Source organism: Tamandua tetradactyla, chromosome 18, assembly GCF_023851605.1.
Source record: "Tamandua tetradactyla isolate mTamTet1 chromosome 18, mTamTet1.pri, whole genome shotgun sequence".
NCBI lineage: Eukaryota > Metazoa > Chordata > Mammalia > Pilosa > Myrmecophagidae > Tamandua > Tamandua tetradactyla.
Genome location: NC_135344.1, coordinates 25784942 through 25806360, shown reverse-complemented (window position 1 = coordinate 25806360; position 21419 = coordinate 25784942). Strand labels below are relative to the sequence as shown.

General features: G+C 38.3%; 1 protein-coding gene across 1 annotated transcript in view; it reads right to left on the bottom strand.

The window, feature by feature from the left end:
- TXNL1 (thioredoxin like 1) overlaps nt 1-21419 on the bottom strand; it is a 55799-nt gene that overhangs the window by 24367 nt on the left and 10013 nt on the right. The window contains exons 2-4 of the mRNA XM_077135382.1: nt 8683-8779; nt 6795-6968; nt 2377-2499 (exon numbers count right to left, since the gene is read on the bottom strand). Of these exons, the coding sequence (XP_076991497.1) occupies nt 2377-2499; nt 6795-6968; nt 8683-8779 (394 nt within the window). The remainder of the gene's footprint in view (nt 1-2376; nt 2500-6794; nt 6969-8682; nt 8780-21419) is intronic.

Here is a 21419-nt window from a genome sequence, read left to right as displayed (position 1 = left end):
TCTTGAAAATGACTGTATAATGATACAGTTTTCGCATTGTGACTGTGTGATTGTGAAAACCTTGTGTCTGATGCTTCTTTATCTACCTTATGGACAGATGAGTAAAACATATGGATTAAAAATAAATATAAAGAAAAAAAAGAGTGGGTGCCTTCCTTAGAGAGTCTCCACCTGACTGTTTATTAATAGGACCTGCGCAGCCACAGCTCGCATTTGAGTTTGGTAGAAGGGCTAACAATAGGGATGGACTTAAAAGGACTACCTTTGTGAAGAATCTTTTAAAGAGGTAATGCTTCTTAACCTTCTCTATGATGCTCTTTTACTTGATGATGTCTGTAGGGTTTACATCATATTTCAGAAAGTACATAACAGTCCTCCCAGTCAGTACATGAAGAAAAGATTTCACTTCATAATATTTTCTTTTGTTGATCACATGTTAAAACGCTTCTACTGTTCTTTCAATCAGAAGATTTAACTATTTAAAGTAGACAATCATTCAATAAATGGACTCTATTTGATCCAAAATGCAAGAGAATAGAACTCTCAGAGGTCTACAGTAGACTCCAAACCTCTATTCTAAACTTTTATGAATAAATGAATTTGAAAGGCAACACAAGGGTGTTGGGATATAAAACAGTGTCAGAATAGCTCTCTCAGAAGCCCTGGTTCATATACTGAATCATCTATTAAGTATGTCCTATGTGCCAGACCTGTGTTAGATACCAGGGATAAGAAATAAAGTTCCTACATGAACACTATAAAGAATGAGAGAAGTATGAACAGGACTATATATAAAGTATATATGGCAATAACAAGACAAAAGATACCAGTATGCCTTAGTGCAGGAGGTCAAGAAAGAGAATAAACCTAATATTTCATTCCTGAAAAAAGAGTTGGAAATTGCCAAATGAACACTGGGAAGGGTATTCCAGACAGAAAGAACCAGAAGCATTTATTTGCATGGCCTATGTGCTGATTTGAATCTGTTGTGTACCCCTGAAAAGCCCATGTTCTTTAATCCTTATTCAGTATTGCTGGGGTGGGACCTTTCTGATGGTTTCCATGGAAATCTGATCCACCCAATTGTGGATGGTAACTTTTAATCAGATGGTTTCCATGGAGATGTGTCTTAACCCATTCAAGGTGGGGTTGTTTACTGGAGCCCTTTAAGAGGGAACCATTTGGGAAAGAGCCTCAGGCAGCCAGAGAACTTTGGAGATAAAGAAGGAAAATGCCCCTTTCCTTCTTGGGGGAGCATCATGAAACAATAAGCCTGGAAAGAAAGCTAGCAGACTTGCCATGTTTGCCACATGCCTTTCCAGTTGAGAGAAAAACCCTGAATGTCATCAACCTTCTTAAACCAGTATTTTTTTCTGGATGCCTTAGATTGGACATTTCTATAGCCTTGCTTTACTTTGGGCATTTTCACAGCCTTAGCACTATAAACTAGCAACTTAATAAATTTCTCTTTTTAAAAGCTGTTGCGTTTTTTGTATATTGCATTCCAGCAGCTTACAACAAGAACAGCATGTTTAGGGAACTGAACCCAGGTGGAGAGTAGGAGAAGAGATTGGAAAGGCAGAACAGACAAAGTCAGCAAGAATCTAACATGGTCTTCCTAAAGCAGGTGAGAAATCACTTAACCCTTTCCAGAAAAAGAAAATCAAAAGCAGATATATACTTTAGAAAAATAACTTGTGACCATGTGTAGAAAATGAACTGGAGTGGTGACACACCAGAGACAGGGGAATACAAAGTAAATTAAGACAGAGAACAGCCAAGATAAAGACAATTTGATCAAGGTAGTAATACACTACTTTTTCTGCAACTAGGGCAATGCAGGAAATATAACAAAGGTTCACATTTGGGCCTGAGGGAGCGAGATGTTTAGGGACTGTTCATCTAGCTAGTTTCTTTTTTATCAGAAATGAATTCATCTGTGTGAGTAAAAAATATAGACAGCTGGCCACATGAATGAGCAAAAGGACTGCAAAGTGGCTAAAGGCTCAACTCAGCAGTGGGGCCAGTCCAAGAAGTTCTACAATTCTCCTCTTCTTTGTACATACTCATATAGAAGAATAGAGAAAGTACATAGACCTTTGAACGTAAAGGACCAAAGAAATTGGAGGTTATAAAAAGGAGAGGAAGGGTGCATGGGTGGTTCAGGGGCAGAACACTCACTTTCCATGTGGGAGACTCGGGTTCAATTTCCAGACCATGTACAAACAATCCCCTCAAAAAAAAAAGGAAAAAGAAGACTTGATCATGTGGGAAGGTGAGACATAAACCATAAGATGGGAACATGGCCAGCAAAGAAACAAGAGCAGACATAAATATTGATGATCCCAACAACTCTTAAATTAAGGATTCAAATACCTGTTCATCACAGTCAGATTCCAAGAAGGACACGTCTTTTCGTAAACAGTTGTCAAATCCATGTTCATCGCTCTCATTAAGACATTCACAGCCAGCTTTGTTAATAAAAGGCATTAAATCCATCTGAAAACAATAAATCAAAACTTTAAGCAAAGAATTTTGATTGATATGAAAATTTTAGTAAGAAATCACAATGTGATTCTCTCCAGATTAAATAATTTTAAAGAAAACTTATATTTCTTTTAAAATACTTACTAAAACCTTCACAATAATCTTTTCATAGGAATTTTTTACTAAGATCTACCACAAATTATTAAAGCCAAAGCTAAGCTTAATCTACTTGGTAAGGCTATCAGAAAACAATCCTTTAACACTAAGATTATAAAATGTCAAGATGGACTTTTAAAAGAATAGTGCTTTGCATTAGGAAAACATGCAAATTAAAGGATCCATATGATCCAAAAAAAAAAAAGCCTACCACACTCTTAAATTGGCCATGGACCCTTTAAAACTTTTTCTATGAAAATTTTAGGTTGACTAACAAATAAGAACTTCAATACGCTTTTCTTATGGAAAATTCCAAACACACATAGAGAGAATAATATTGCACTGACCCCATAGCTACAATAATCATCAACTAATGGCCACTCTAGTTTCATCTTTATTCCCTACTCCTTAACCTTCTCCCTATCAATTACTTTGAAGCAAATCGCGGGCATCTTTTCATTTATTAATAAAAGACTCTTAACTATTCATGGAATGCCCTAAATGATTTCAAAGCCAAAATAATACGTTAAATATGTTACCCAGGGAGGGAAAAAGGAGGTCTACAGAGAAAAATTCTACTCTAGTATTGATTCTGAACTTCAAGAAAACACCTGGTTTTGAAACGTAGTTTTAACAAAATATTTTAAGTGTTAACGTCTTCACTTCTGCCTAGACACTACTTCAATACTACATCTAAGACTGAGACCTCAGCATGAACACAACATTGTGGTAATACTTCCAATACCTTAATATTGGATGAGGTATTGAAAATAACTACTATATTTACTTATTGTGAAACACAATACACAAATATCAACATTTAAACAGCTGGATTAAATCATTAATAATCTTGAGAAAACAAATCAGACTAATCCAGATTGTGGGTCAGGCTACAAGACAGATGGTCTAGACATGCACTGTCCAATAAGATGGCCACTAGCCATATGTGACAATTCAAAATTAAGTTAATTAAAATTAAACAAAGTTAAAAATTCAGTTTCTAACTTGTGCTAGCTATATTTTGAATGCTCAATAGCCAAATGTGTCTAATGGCTACCATATTATTAGAATGGTCTGGTCTAGACTTTAAAAGGGAATCATGAAAGAAAAAAAGGCAGGGCAAAGTTTCTAAAGACTAAAGAGAGTTGACCAAAAGGCAATGCATGATTTTTCATTTAATCCTAGATGGGGAGAACCAGCCATAAAGGACATTTTGGGAAAAATTAAGGAAATGTGAATGTAAGGTATTAGAGATATTGTAATGATTGAATCAGAGTTAATTATTCCGTGAATTGTATCAATGTTACATTTCTTTTTTTAACATGGGCAGGCACTGGGAATCAAACCCAGGTCCTCTGGCATGGCAGGCAAGCATTCTTGCCTGCTGAGCCACCGTGGCCTGCCCAATGTTACATTTCTTAAGTGTGATAATGATATCATGGTCATACAGGAGGATGTTCTAGTTCTTTGGAGCTATATGCTTAAATACTTTGAGAAAAACTATCATGATGTCTACAACTTACTTAAAAATTATTTTGCAAAAGATAAGCTAAAATTAGATAAATAGACAATGAGAGCAAAAATAACAAAATATTACCAATTGAAGACATAGGTGAAAGGTATACTGGTGCTTCCTGTATTACTCTGTCAACTTTTTTATATTATTTCACCTTTTTTTGCAGGGAGAGAGAAAAAAGCCAACACTAGACACAAAGGAAAGAGAGAAAAACCTTTTCATGCTTAAGGTTTTTGGTTAAAGGTCTGTCAATTTCCTATATAAATTAGGACCATCTAAAATTTGATTTTATTTTCACAAAGGATGATAGAAGTCAGAATACTGAAACACACGCATAAGCATTAAGATTCAGAACACATGCAAATACAAATTTGATTCAAGAGTGCCTAGCATTCAAGCTTCTAGAAAGAGGAACACCTGATTTAGAGGGCATAAGGAAGGCTATTTGAAGCCCTACTATGTACTATCTCCTCTTAGCAAATGTGGGAGTACAAAGACCCAATATTTAAATGTTTTCCAAACTTTAATAGACATTTTTAAATGCTAAAAGTCATATTACAAAAGTAGTCTTAGTTCTGAATAAGAATCTGTAATGATTCTCAATCTTTCCTTTTTTTTCTGTACGAGCAGACACTGGGAATTGAACCCGAGTCTCCAGCATGGCAGGCAAGAATTCTGCCACCAAGTCACAGTCGCACTGCCCGATTCTCAATCTTTTGAGTATACCTACATCTTTTATAATACCTCAAACAACTGCTATAAGAGATATATGTATTTCTTTTTCATTAAAGAGAGTTAAAATTATGCAGCCTTAAGAATATTTTTTTAATTTCTTATACTCCCTTACTCTAACTCCAGTCAAATCAGGAGTTTTAAAACTATAGGATACATAAAATCAATGCCTATATAGTCTCTAAGTGTTAAAACATCATGACTGAGGCTATTATTTAATCCAAGAAATCCAAATTTTATACAAAATTGTCAATACAGTTTTGCAATGCTTGTATTTAAAATCTATTTAAGATAAAAGTTTTCTTGCAGTGATTCTTCTTCTCATTATATCTCTACTTGTGTTGTGAGAATAATCATGTTCTTAGGAACATATTACCAGTCTTAAGTACTTAATAACCCTGAAGGTCTGAACAGTTCAAAATGTTTAATGTCTTGATTTGACACCTGATCGAAAGAAATAAAAATATTTTAATAGCTTCTCACATTTTATTCACAACATTTGCATGAAAACTACATCTTTATTTCTTAAAACTTCATTTTTTCCTGCTTACTTTCTACCTGAGGCCAAAACGCTGATATCTCACTTAGCTGATGTATAAGGAAGTATCCCTGCAGCTAAACAGCAGGACTGTTGTGCTCATAAGACTTTTTCATGCAAACACCCTTAGTAATGAAGGAAAAAAATACAAAGATATAAACAACAGTTTACAAGTCAAATAATTTCCAAGATTTTCCAAAAGGTGTCACAACCCTGGCTTACACAGTATATTCATACTTTCTAAATGGATTACTATAATTTCAGATTATCATCTAACAGTTCTGTTTAAAATAAATACTAATTGTACTTGCCTATCTTAAAATAATGACAGTGTCACTTGTTAAAGACACTTCCTTACACAAACACCCACCCACCAAAAAAAACTCTTATATTTGCCGAACTATAGTTGCTTCTTATTCAGCGTGAATTTAAAGGATTTACAGAAAGGAAACGCAGCCCTAAGATACAAACCTGCTTTAATATATGTGCTTTAATATGTGCTTTAATATTAGTTTTAACTTCTTTATTGTTTGGGGTAACATTTTTTAAAAATTTTATCTTTAATTTGCTAATACAATAACCTTATAAGAAAAATTAAAAATGCATATTTTTGTACGCAGGATGTACCAATCTGCATAAACAAATCTGAAATACTAATTCCTGAATTTTATTTCCTTCTTGAATTGCTCTCAAATGATAAAGACATTATTACATAATAAGCTAATTATATTATTTAGTTTTCAGAAACTATTATTTAGATGTACGCAGAATAATCACTTACTTTAAAATTTAGAAATACACACCCAATAATAAAGTCACATTTGGTTCCAGAAAAAAATCAATAACCAAATTAAAAAATAATAATAAGAGTACCAGAAAAGGGAAACACATTCAAAAGGACAGAGAAAACTATCAGAAGTAACAGTGAAAAGAGTTTAATGTATAACGGTCATACGTTACAATTTAAAAGTCATTTTACATAATTGTCAACAAGTGGCAAATTTTTCCAACGTCCATTTTTTAGTTGTGGGGTAAAAAAGTACAAAATAAAAGTTAGAAAATAGATATTAAAGTATTTTAAAAATTAGACAAAAAAAGGGTCAGAGAAATTTAGGATAAATGGTTTACGATGTGAGGTTTAAGGTCACAACACATGAACACATGCATCATGGACATTCATACACAAACCCAATAGCTAAGGAGTTTACTTTAAAAATTCTTATTTGAAAGTATTCGGAACCAGTAAAAGATAAAATCTGAGAAAACAGTCCTATATTTTAAAGAGCATTTTAGTCAATTTCATTTCAGCCAAATAATGACAACTGCAAGATATTACATAATTATTTCACTTCTAAGTTTACATACATAGCCTTTTGGAATATCTGTGTCCTCATTGCTTCCAGGGTCATTTTCTAGGTGCTGTTTAATTTTTTCTTCTAATCCCACAGCATCTGCTCCTTGATACTGATCAATTCTCACTTTGTTTCGAAAGAATAGAAATGTAGGTGTTGCTGATATATTGTTGGTGGCAGCTGTTCCCTAAAATTGGCAAGTTAGATAGTGTTATGAATTAAAATAAATCATAAAGCACTCTGAATATTCATTCTACATCTTTATGGAAGTTAAATGCCATAAGAATGAATTTAAAACATATAAAACAGTTTATTTCTACTTGATATTTAAGAAGAATCAGGCTCATTTCTTAAAGAGGTCCCAAACAGGCATTACCCTCATAATCACAATGAAGAAAAACCCTGCCTTTCTACCTGTTTTAATGGTGAATACTTCATCTAATAGTAAATCAGCTTCCCATACAGAACCTGTACTTTACAATAACACAAAGGTCTTCCATAAGTACATATTGTTTCTCAAATGGAGTAACCAAGAAGGGTACAGATACATTAACAAAAATCACCACTGCCAGGAAAAAGTACATATCTGAAGGATGGGAGCCAATCTGTCCATGAACAAAAGGTAACACCCTCCTCCATACTGCAACCCCCCATCCAGTCTGGTCTCCCATCAAACACATTACAACAGTTTTTTTTCCTGCTTTTTTTTCTTTTTTTTTTTTTTTTTATGGGCAGGCACCGGGAACTGAACCTGGGTCTCTGGCATGGTAGGTGTGCCTGCTGAGTCACTGTGGCCCACCCTACAACAGTTGTCTTTTAAAATTCTGTCCTAGAACCACAATTTTAAAAGGCTAAGGAATGAACAAAAGTTAGCTAATAATCAAAGTATGATGGTTTAAATTTTCCATAACAATCATAAAAGAAATAGCAAAATCAATGTGTTAACTTGCACATTCAAATACTATGAAGAGGTAACATGGATTGTTTAAAGAAAGCAAATATAATAAAAAGATATCTTCTCTAAAAAATCTCATTAATGAAATAAACAAAACGAAACACAGTTGACCTAATACAGTGCTGCCTAAAGAAAATAATGAGACACGAATGCGAGTCATGCATGTTATTTTAAGTTTTATAGTAACCATAATAAAAAAGTAAAAAGAAGCAAGTGAAACTAATTTTAATTTAACCCACCATATCCGAAATATTTCAATGGATAATCAATCTACATTTAATGATATAATTTACATTTTTTCTTTCATATAAATCTTCAAGTTCTGATGTGCATTTTATACTTACGACACATCTCAATTTGGACTTGCCACATTTCAAGTGCACAATAACTGTCTGTAAGTAGTACCTAGCATGCTGGATAGCAAAGCTCTAGAATAAAGCACTTTCAGACTAGAGATAATGAATACCCTAAAGAAGGGTCAGCAATACAGTGCAATGCTTTATGACATATGTGCTGAACAATAAACATGTAATGTCCTGACTACTCCAAATTCCCAAACTATAAACTGTGACCCATGAAACATTCTAAAATTGTTTTCCATACTCAGAGGTGTAACATACCCAGAAATGTAATTGTACTAAGACAAAGACTTGTGGCCTCCACAAGCCCCACTCCAAAAAAAGAAAAAAAGTAGCTACAGAACTGTTTCTCAATTAGTAATAAAGACATTATTCTTAGAGTTGGAAGGAAGCTTCCAAAAAGAATTGTTCACTAATGTAACTATAATGACATTTGTAATAGTCATGTTGACATAACATTTTTCTTATCTTCAAAGGACTAAGTACCATGTGTGCACAGACATAAATACATGAAGGATGACATTAATTTTGGATTGCAAGCTAATACATTTAATTAAAAAAAAAAAAAAAAAAGAATCGTCACTTACCTGACACTGATGTACATCTACCTCCAGGAAAACTGCCTGTGGATATTTATTACTCATGGAACTAAATGCTGGAGCAATCCTTAAACATGGTCCACACCTGTGAGAAACGTAAAATAGATGCTTGGTAAAGTAACACAAAAGATTGTATTAATTTGAACTCCAAGGCACTGGTCAATTAAGACATAAAATAAACACTGATAACCCTAGCTTTAGACTTGCTAGTCACCTGATTTATGACAACAATGACAGCACTACAACGGGGAAGAATAGTCTTTTCAATAAATAGAGCTGGATCAATTTATATGGATAAAAAAAACTTTTTAACCTCCACTCACACCATACAAAAAACAATTCTATATGGACTGCAAATCTAAATATGAAAGGTAAAGCATTAACTATTTTAGTGAAGACCAGAGAATATTTTCAAAACCTTGGAGTAAACAAAGATTTCTTAAACAAAACACAAAAAGCACAAAACAAACAAAATTTGATAAACTGGAATATATAAAGATTAAGACCATTTATGCATCAAAAAACACCACTAAGAGAGTGAAAAGGTAATTCAAAGAATGGGAAAATATATTTGAAAAACATACCCAGCAAAAGACTCATACCTCTAACATGAAAAGAATGCCTACACACACCAAAAGCACGAGCAACGAAAGAAAAACAAATAAACTGGATTTCATCAAAACTGAAAACTTTTGTGTATCAAAAGACATCAAGCAAGTGAAAAGACAACTGACAGAATGAGAAAAAATATCTGGAAACCATATATTCAATAAGTGGTGGGTTTTTTTTTTGCCCCTGGATTTTTTTTATTGTGAAAAATAACATATATACAAAAAAGCAATAAACTTCAAAGTACAGTACCACAATCAGTTATAGAACAGATTTCAGAGTTTGACATGGGTTATAGTTCCACAATTTTAGGTTTTTCCTTCTGGCTGCTCCAAGACATTGGAGACTAAAAGAAATAGCAATAATGATTCAGGAGTCATACTCATTTGTTAAATTCTATCTTCTCCTAACTCTACCTTCTCCTTTGACTTTTTTAAATTTACTTTTTATTGATATATATTATATATTCACATACCACGTAATCATCCAAAATGTACAATCAATGGTTCACATCATATAACAGCGCATTTACCTTTTTTCATTTTTATTAAAAATAACATATACACAAAAAAAGCAATAAATTTCAAATCACAGTGTAACAATAAGTTGTAGAACACATTTCAGAGTTCAGTATGGGTTACAATTCCATAATTTTAGGTTTTTACTTCTAGCTGCTCTAAGATACTGGAGACAAAAAAAATATCAATATAATCATTCAGCAATCATATTAATTTATTAAACCCTACCTTCCCTGTATAACTCCACCATCACGTTTGATCTTTCTCCCACCCTTTAGGCGTACTTGGCCTATGCCCATTCTAACATTTTCATGTTGGAAGAGGCTGACGATAATATGGGATAGGGGGATGGAACTAGCTGATGTTCTGAAGAGGCTGGCCCCTCTGCATCTAAGGACTTATCTGGTCTGGAGATCCAACAGGAGGTTGTAGGTTTCTGGAAAGTTACTCTAGTGCATGGAACCTTTGTAGAATCTTATTTAATACCTTAGGTGTTCTTTAGGATTGGCAGGAATGGTTTTGGTTGGGGTCCAATAAGAGTTTAATATCCAGAATATATAAAGAACTTCTACAACCCAACAACAAAAAGACAAACAATCCAATTAAATGGACAAAAGACTTGAACAGACATTTCTCCAAAGAAGATACATAAATGGTCTATATACACATGAAAAGATTGTCAATATCATTAGTCAATTGGGAATTGCAAATCAAAACAACAATGAGATACCACCTTGCACCCACTAGAACGAGTATTACTTAAAAAAAAAAAAAGAAAAAAAAGAATAGAACTGTTTGGTGAGGATATAGAGAAATGGGAACCTTATTCATTATTGATGGGAATGTAAAATAGTGCAGCTGCTATGGAAAATAGTTTGGCAGTTACTCAGAAAGTTAAATATGTAACAGCCATATGACCTGACAATCCACTTTCAAGTATATACCCAAAACTAATAAAAGCAAGGACTTGGACAGCTATTTGTACACTAGTGTTCACAGGATCATTATTCACACTAGCCAAAATGTGGAAGCAATTCAAATTTCGAGTAGCAGATAAATGGATAACCAAAATGCAGTTTACATATCCAAGGAATACTAGCCATAAAAAGTAATGAAGTTCTTTTTGGTGGTTCTAAATGTATTGTTTGATTTCTTAAATTAAAAAAAAAAAGTTTCTTTAAAACTGAAAAAAAGAAAGTAATGAAATTCTGCAATATGAGACAACATGGATCACCCTTATAAACATTATGTTGAGTGAAATAAGTCAGATACAAAAGGACAGATACTGTGTGATTCCCCTTACATGAAATAGCTAGACTATACAAATTCATAGAAACAGAAAATAGAGTAGAGCTTACCAGGGGCTGAGGTGGGGTTAGGGAATGAGGGAGTGAATGCATAAGGGGTACAGAGTTTCTGTTTGGAGTGATGGGAAAGTTCTGGTAATGTACATTGGAGAGGGTAGCACAACGCTGTGAATGTGATTCATCCCAGGGAATGGTATATTTGAGAGTGGGTGAGATGGGAAAGTTTATGTTGTATAAAGTTTGCATAATTGAAAAAAAAGCAACTAAAGACACAGTGGCATACATCTCAACAATAAAAAGACAAACAGCCTGTCATGGTTAGGGACAGGTGTCAACTTGGCCAAGTTGTGGTACCTGTTCATCTGATTGGGCAAGCGCTGGCCTGTCTGTTGCAATGAGGACATTTCATAGGATTAAGTCATGATCACGTCAGCTACATCCACAGCTGATTCCATTTGTAATCAGCCAAACGGGAGTGTCTTCTGCAATTAGTGATGCTAAATCCAATCATGGGAAGCCTTTTAAGGAGGACTCAGAGGAGACAGGTTGCATTCCTGCTTTGGCTGGTGAGCCTCTCCTGTGGAGTTCATCCAGGCCATCCATTGGAGTCGTCGGCTTCGCAGCCTGCCCTGTGAATTTTGGACTCTGCATTCCTACGGTCACATGAGACACTTTCATAAATTTTATATTTGCAAGTGTTCCCTGTTGATTCTGTTTCTCTAGAGAACCCTAACTAATACATCTTGGTACCAGGAGTGGGGTGACCCAAACCTTCATTCCTGAAGTCTCAGAGCCATTAGTGGTCCTGCCTGGATTATGTGGTTGCAGTTTTCCATTGATTTTAATCACAGGGCATGGTAGTACTAATAGACGCCCCAGGGGATCTCCTATATTCCAAGAAAACTCTTCTTTACCTCCATTATGTAGTTGCAGTCCTACTTCCTTCTGATAGTCAGGGTCAATTACCCCAGACAATAATGTAATCCCCTTCTTGGTGTGTTGATCCAGAGGCATAAGTAGCCCAAAGTGGCCAGGTGGCAATCTTAACTTCCAGTTCAGTGGTATCACTGTTGTTTCTCCTGGAGAAAGCACACCCTGTTTTGGAACTAAAACCTGTAGACCAGCAGAACTCAAGTTAGCAGGGACAGGAAGCAAAAATTTTCCTAGTGGATCACTAGGAGTAATAGTGAGTGGCACCACACCCATTTCCACCCCTTGGTTCCTGGACCCATGGATCCTGGCTATGGGAGAAACAGCACCATACAGTGGACGCTGATTCAGAGCATACACAGCTTCCTGGAGAACATTACCCCAGCCTTTCAAGTTTTTGCCACCTAGTTGGCACCGTAATTGAGTTTTCAAAAGGCCATTCCACCGTTCTATCAATCCAGCTGCTTCTGGATGATGGGGAACATGGTAAGACCAGAGAATTCCATGAGCATGTGCCCATTCTCGCACTTCATTTGCTGTGAAGTGTGTTCCTTGATCCGAAGCAATGCTATGTGGAATACCATGATGATGGATAAGGCATTCTGTAAGCCCACGGATAGTAGTTTTGGCAGAAGCATTGCATGCAGGGAAAGCAAACCCATATCCAGAGTATGTGTCTATTCCAGTTAGAACAAATCACTGCCCCTTCCATGAAGGGAGTGGCCCAATGTAATCAACCTGCCACCATGTAGCTGGCTGGTCACCTCGGGGAATGGTGCCATATCGGGGGCTGAGTGTGGGTCTCTGCTGCTGGCAGATTGGGCACTCAGCAGTGGCTGTAGCCAGGTCAGCCTTGGTGAGTGGAAGCCCATGTTGCTGAGCCCATGCATAACCTCCATCCCTACCACCATGACCACTTTGTTCATGAGCCCATTGGGCAATAACAGGAGTTGCTGGGGAAAGAGGCTGACTGGTATCCATAAAACGGGTCATCTTATCCACTTGATTATTAAAATCTTCCTCTGCTGAAGTCACCCTCTGGTGTGCATTCACATGGGACACATATATCTTCATGTTTTTAGCCCACTCAGAAAGGTCTATCCACATACTTCTTCCCCAGACCTCTTTGTCACCAATTTTCCAATTATGGTCTTTCCAAGTCCCTGACCATCCAGCCAAACCATTAGCAACAGCCCATGAGTCAGTATACAAACGCACCTCTGGCCAGTTTTCCTTCCAAGCAAAATGAACAACCAGGTGCACTGCTCGAAGTTCTGCCCACTGGGAGGATTTCCCCTCTCACCACTGTCCTTCAAGGACACCCCAGAAAGGGGTTGTAATGCTGCAGCTGTCCACTTTCGGGTGGTACCTGCATATCGTGCTGAACCATCTGTAAACCAGGCCCGAGTTTTCTCTTCCTCAGTCAATTCACTGTAAGGAACACCCCAAGAGGCCATAGCTCTGGTCTGGGAAAGAGAAGGTAATGTGGCAGCAGGAGTGGAAACCATGGGCATTTGGGCCACTTCTTCATGTAACTTACTTGTGCCTTCAGGACCTGCTCTGGCTCTATCTCGTATATACCATTTCCACTTTACAATAGAGTGCTGCTGTGCACGCCCAACTTTATGGCTTGGTGGGTCAGACAACACCCAACTTATGATAGGCAACTCAGGTCTCATGGTAACTTGGTGGCCCATGGTTAAGCGTTCAGTCTCTACTAAGGCCCAGTAGCAGGCCAAAAGCTGTTTCTCAAAAGGAGAGTAGTTATCTGCAGCAGATGGTAAGGCTTTGCTCCAAAATCCTAAGGGTCTGCGTTGTGATTCTCCTATTGGGGCCTGCCAAAGGCTCCAGACAGCATCTCTTTTTGCCACTGACACTTCCAGCACCATTGGATCTGCTGGATCATATGGCCCAAGTGACAGAGCAGCTTGCACAGCAGCCTGGACCTGTCGCAGAGCCTCCTCTTGTTCAGGTCCCCACTCAAAATTAGCAGCTTTTCTGGTCACTCGATAAATGGGCCGGAGTAGCACACCCAAATGAGGAATATGTTGCCGCCAAAATCCAAAAAGGCCAACTAGGCGTTGTGCCTCTTTTTTGGATGTGGGAGTGGCCAGATGCAGCAATTTATCCTTCACCTTAGAAGGGATATCTCGACATGCCCCACACCACTGGACACCTAAAAATTTTACTGAGGTGGAAGGCCCCTGTATTTTTGTTGGATTTATCTCCCATCCTCTGACATGCAAATGCCTTACCAGTAAATCTAGAGTAGTTGCTATGTCTTGCTCACTAGGTCCAATCAACATGATATCATCAATATAATGGACCAGTGTGATGTCTTGTGGGAGGGAGAAACGATCAAGGTCTCTGCGAACAAGATTGTGACATAGGGCTGGAGAGTTGATATACCCCTGAGGTAGGACAGTGAAAGTATATTGCTGACCTTGCCAGCTGAAAGCAAACTGTTTCTGGTGGTCCTTACTAATAGCTATTGAGAAAAAAGCATTTGCCAGATCAATAGCTGCATACCAGGTACCAGGGGATGTATTGATTTGCTCAAGCAATGATACTACATCTGGAACAGCAGCTGCAATTGGAGTTACCACCTGGTTGAGTTTACGATAATCCACTGTCATTCTCCAAGACCCATCTGTTTTCTGCACAGGCCAAATAGGAGAGTTGAAAGGGGATGTGGTGGGAATCACCACCCCTGCATCTTTCAAGTCCTTAAGAGTGGCAGTAATCTCTGCAATCCCTCCAGGAATACGGTATTGCTTTTGATTTACTATTTTGCTTGGTAGGGGCAGTTCTAGTGGCTTCCACTTGGCCTTTCCCACCATAATAGCCCTCACTGCATGAGTTAGAGAACCAACGTGGGGATTCTGCCAGTTGCTCAGTATGTCTATGCCAATTACACATTCTGGAACTGGGGAAATAACTACAGGATGGGTCCGGGGGCCCACTGGACCCACTGTGAGACAGACCTGAGCTAAAACTCCATTGATCACCTGGCCTCCATAAGCCCCCACTCTGACTGGTGGTCCAGAGTGACGTTTTGGGTCCCCTGGAATTAATGTCACTTCTGAACCAGTGTCTAATAATCCTCGAAATATCTGATCATTTCCTTTTCCTCAATGCACAGTTACCCTGGTAAAAGGCCGTCGGTCCCCTTGGGGAAGACTTAGAGGAATGTTAACAGTATAAATTTGTGGCAGTGTAACAGGTTTCTTCCCCATAGGGACCTGGCCTCCCCTTCATTCAAGGGGCTCAGGGTCTGTAAACTGTTTCAAGTCTGGAAATTGGTTAAGGGGCCGTGACTCTGTGTTTTTGTAATTCAGGTTAGACTTCTGTTCCCTTGACCTAGAACTCTTTTGTTTATACAGCTCCAACAAGAATTTAGTAGACTGCCCTTCTATTGTATTTGTAGGCACCCCATGATTTACTAGCCAATGCCACAAATCTCTGCGTGTCATATAATTTTGATGCCTCACTGATATGAAATAATTAGAATAAGCAAACTCAAGAGTTGGACTCTAGAATATAGGTTACCATGGCTGGGTTGGGGGTAGAGAATGGAAAGTTAACACTTAATCTGTACAGAATTTCTATTTAGGTTGATTGTAAAGTTTTGGAAATGGATAGTGGTGATGATGGAAGCACAACACTGTAAGTGTAATTAAGAATATTCAATTAATAAGTGAATGCAGTTGTAAGTGGAAATTTCAGGTTGTATAGAAGATACTAGAATAAAAATTAAAAGAGAAAACAGGGCTATACAACACAGTGGACCCTACTGTAAATGTTGGACTATAGATAATAGAATAATTATAAAAATATTCTTTCATGAATTACAACAAATATAGTACAGTAATATAAGGTATTAATAGGGTAGCATATGGAGGAAAATATACCCTAATGTAAACTATGGACTATAGTTAATAGTACAATTTTAATATTTTTTTCATTAATTGTAACCAAGGTACCAAATCAATGCAAAGTATTAATGGGGGGCTTACTTTTGACTGCAAACCCACAACTTCTCTAATCGAAAAAAAGAAAAAGAAAAAATCTAATTGTATCTATAGCATCTCTGCCTTATTCTTATCTGACTCAGTAAGAAAGAGTTTTCTCTCCTTATCAAAGTGAAGCAATCCTTAACACCTGGAGTTGGACTCTGCTTTCAGCTCTTCTCTCCTTCCTCCTCATCATCCTTCTTTCTCTTCTTCTCTCCCTTTTTTCTTCTCCTTTACCCTCTTTCCCCTTTTCTTCATTTACTTTCAGCCAGTAAACATGCCTAAGTGTGGGCGTCCTTAGAAAAAATAGACAATGTACATGATCTTAGACTGATGCTAATAATGGAAGTAAAAAGGCCCAAAGGATATTGGGACATACGCAAAAATTTTATATAAAGCTTACAATTTACATTCCGTGTTCTATTTCTTGAGCATAACTTAACTTAAGGTGGTTACATGTTCATGTTCTTAGGAAATGTACATGAAGTACATGGAAATATAGAAGGAGCATGACATAAACACTCTACTCTCAAATGTTTAGAAGATAGACAGGTAGATATAGACAGATGGATAGTGTGCCAGTTGTAACTGTTATATACCCCCAAAAAGACATGTTCTTTTTCCTGAACCAATCTTGTGGGGGAAGATGTGTTTCTTCTAAACCTGATTCAATACTATGGGGTGGAAACTTGGGATTTCTTCCATGGAGATGTGACAAACCCAGTTGTGGGAGGGACCTTTTGATTAGATGGTGATGTGACTCTGCCCATTCAAGGTGGGTGTTGATTAGTTTTACTGGAGTTCTTAAAAGGGGAAACATTTTGGAAAAAGCTGAGAACTGACAGAGATGCCAACATTTGGTTATGCTTGGAGTGCCGACAGAGAGAGTAGAGGCCTAGAAGGGGACATTCGGAGATGCAGAGCCCAGCAGATGTCACCAAGTGCCTTCCAATGAAGATGCTAAGCAAGCCAGAACCCAGATGGGTCCAAGAGGAGCTAAGCAAATGCCCACATACACTTAAAGAGGAAAGTACTGGCATCAGAAGCTGGAAGCAGTGAATACAGGAATAGGGACCAGCAGACATCCCCCATGTGACATATATCAGCCTTTCTTGAGTCAAGGCATCTTAGTCAAGGATGCCTTAGTTTGGACATTTTTATGGCCTTGGAACTTATTAACTTGCAACATTAAATTCCCTTTTAAAAGGCATTCCATTTCTGGTATATCGCATTCCATCAGCATTTAACAAACTAAAACAGATAGAAATGATACAGCAGAAGTAGTAAAATGTTAAAAGTTCGTGCATTTGGTATCTGGATTTGGTATCTGGCATTGGGTGCTCTCTTCATGGGATTTGTATTATATTTGCATCTGTCCTGAAGGTTTGGAATTATTTCAATATAAAAAGTTGTGTGTGTGTGTATGTGTGTGTGTGTGTTTTTAAAGAATGCCTACACTCTCTCTCTTTAAGCCCGACTCTGCAAGTGAAATTATTAACCTCCTCCCTAAGGGGTACATGAGATCCAAAGGTGAAAATCTCCCTGCAGAGGAGGGGCCAAGATGGCAACTTAGCAATGTGCACATTTTAGTTCATCCTCCAGAACAACTACTAAATAACCAGAAACAGCACAGAACAGCTCCCGGAGCCACGTCAGTGACTGCACACACAGCATATCCCAGTCTGGACCAGCTGGACCGGCTGCAAGCCTCCCCAAAACCATGAGTTCTCCAAGCTGCGGTGGCCGGTGCCCAGTGCCCCTTCCCCACAGGTGGCTTCCCAGAGGGAAAGGAAAGAGACTCTAAACCTGATCAAGGCAGAGTTCGCTCATTGGGCTCATGGAAAAAGAGGAAAGGGAAGGAAACAGAGGTTTTAGTGGCTGTGTTTCTACGGAGACTTGGCAGCCTCTAGATTCAGCTGCGAGACTTCTCGGGCTGCAACTGACCCAGGCATAGGCAGAAACGGGCTGCTTTCAGGGCTGTCTCCCACCTGTGCCTTCCCCAGGGGAGGGGTGAAGCCCAACTCAGGTGGAATCCCTCTCTCAAGGAATTCAGACCTCAGGGCCGGGCAATTTGAAGCCATTAAAACCAGCCTACAACCTCTCCTCCGTCTCCACCACACCCCCAGCAGGGAGAGTCTTCCAAAGTTAAAAGTGCCGCATCATCTTTTGCTGGTGCGACCCGCAAGCAGATGCGCCACATACTGGGCAGGATAAGAAAAACAGAACCCAGAGACTTCAGAGGAAAGTCTTTTAACCTGATGGGAAAACTGATGCAGGTGACTCCTTACCCCTGATAGGAGGCCAGTTCAGTCCGGTAAAACCCGGCTGGAAGTCTATAATACCAACGTAGACCCTCCTAAGGGTGGGGAGGGAAAAGGCACCGTACAAGTAGGGCAAGAAACAAAAAAATAAGACCTGAAAAATTATCCTCTGTTAAACAAAACCTAAGCTAGAAGTTCAGAAAAAGCTGAACTGAAGGTCAAAGAACAGACAGACAACAAATTCATCTAGCAAGAAAACCCTAGGTAAGAGAAGTGAAAGCAATCTCCAGAATAACCTAATTAAGGTAATTAAATGTCTAGGTGCCAGTAAAAAATAACAAATCACACCAGGAAAATCGAAGATATGGCCCAGTCAAAGGAACAAACGAATAGTTCAAATGAGATACAAGAGCTGAAACAACAAATTGAGAATGTACGAACAGACATGGAAAACCTCATCAAAAAACAAATCAATGAATTGAGGGAGGATACGAAGAAGGCAAGGAATGAACAAAAATAAGAAATAGAAAATCTGAAAAAACAAATCACAGAACTTATGGGGATGAAAGGTACAGTAGAAGAGATGAGAAAAAACAATGGAAACCTACAATAGTAGATTTCAAGAGACAGAGGTTAGGATTAGTGAACTGGAGAATGGAACATCTGAAATCCGACAAGACACAGAAACTATACGGAAAAAAATAGAAAAATATGAGCAGGGACTGAGGGAACTGTATGATAATATGAAGAGCACAAATATACATGTTGTGGGTGTCCCGGAAGAAGAGAAGGGAAAAGGAGGAGAAAAACTAATGGAAGAAATTATCACTGAAAATTTCCCAACTCTTACAAAAGACCTAAAATTACAGATCCAAGAAGTGCAGCGTACCCCAAACAGAATAGATCCAAACACATGTTCTTCAAGACACTTACTAGTCAGAATGTCAGAGGTCAAAGAGAAAGAGAGGATCTTGAAAGCAGGAAGAGAAAAGCAATCCATCACATACAAGGGAAACCCAATAAGGCTATGTGCAGATTTCTCAGCAAAAACCATGGAGGCGAGAAGACAGTGGGATGATATATTTAAATTCCTAAGAGAAAAACTGCCAACCAAGAATTCTATACCCAGCAAAATTGTCCTTCAAAAATGAGGGAGAAATTAAAACATTTACAGACAAAAAATCACTGAGAGAATTTGTAACCAAGACACCAGCTCTGCAAGAAATACTAAAGGGAGCACTAGAGACAGATACGAAAAGACAGAAGAGAGAAGTGTGGAGAAGAGTGTAGAAAGAAGGAAAGTTAGATATGACATATAAAATACAAAAGGCGACTTCCGGAGAAGATGGCGGCTTAGTAAGACGCGCGGGTCTTAGTTCCTCCTCCAGAAAAGCAACTAAAGAAACAGAAACAATACGAAACAACTCCCGGAGTCACGACAGAGACCAAAAAGACAGCGTACCCCATTCTGGAACAGCTGAACGGGCAGGGAGAATCTGCTGCGGTGAGATACCCGAAGGGCGCGCGTTTTCCCGGCCGGGGCGGCTGGCGACTGGGGTCCCCTCCACGCATGTGGCTCCCCGGTCTGACTGGGAACGTTGGATAGCGGGGCCCTCCCGTCATGCTTGGCATTTCGGGCCAGCTGGGCAATTAGGACCAGCACTCTTCCAAGCCGCGGTGGCCAGCGACCCCCGCCTCCACGCGCGGTTTCCCGGGCCGACTGCCGTGCAGACAGACGAGCGCCACCTACTGGGCAGGAAAAGAAAAACAGAGCCCAGAGATTTCACAGAAAAAGCTTTCAACCAGCTGGGTCCCACACCCAGGGAAATCTGATCAAATGCCCAGACACCAGCAGAAAATAATGGATGATGCTCGGAAAATTGAAGATATGGCCCAGTCAAAGGAACAAACCAATAGTTCAAATGAGATACAGGAGCTGAGACAACTAATGCTGAATATACGAACAGAAATGGAAAAACTCTTCAAAAACCAAATCAATAAATTGAGGGAGGACATGAAGAAGACATGGGCTGAACAAAAAGAAGAAATAGAAAATCTGAAAAAACAAATCACAGAACTTATGGGAGTGAAGGACAAAGAAGAAAAAATGGAAAAAACAATGGATACCTACAATGGTAGATCCAAAGAGACAGAAGCTACAATTAGTGAACTGGAGGATGGAACATCTGAATTCCAAAAAGAAACAGAAACTATAGGGAAAAGAATGGAAAAACTTGAGCAGGGGATCAGGGAACTGAATGACAATATGAAGCGCACAAATATACGTGTTGTGGGTGTCCCAGAAGGAGAAGAGAAGGGAAAAGGAGGAGAAAAACTAATGGAAGAAATTATCACTGAAAATTTCCCAACTCTTATGAAAGACCTAAATTTGCAGATCCAAGAAGTGCAGCGCACCCCAAAGAGAATAGACCCAAATAGGCGTTCTCCAAGACACTTACTAGTTAGAATGTCAGAGGTCAAAGAGAAAGAGAGGATCTTGAAAGCAGCAAGAGAAAAACAATCTGTCACATACAAGGGAAACCCAATAAGACTATGTGTAGATTTCTCAGCAGAAACCATGGAAGCTAGAAGACAGTGGGATGATATATTTAAATTACTAAAAGAGAAAAACTGCCAACCAAGACTCCTATATCCAGCAAAATTGTCCTTCAAAAATGAAGGAGAAATTAAAACATTTATAGACAAAAAGTCACTGAGAGAATTTGTGACCAAGAGACCAGCTCTGCAAGAAATACTAAAGGGAGCACTAGAGTCAGATACGAAAAGACAGAAGAGAGAGGTATGGAGTAAAGTGTAGAAAGAAGGAAAATCAGATATAATATATATAATACAAAAGCCAAAATGGTAGAGGAAAATATTATCCAAACAGTAATAATACTAAAAGTTAATGGACTGAATTTCACAATCAAAAGACATAGAATGGCAGAATGGATTACGACCCAGCAATACCACTGCTAGGTATCTACTCAAAGGACTTAAGGGCAAAGACACAGACTGACATTTGCACACCAGTGTTTATAGCAGCATTATCTACAATTGCAAAGAGATGGAAACAGCCAAAATGTC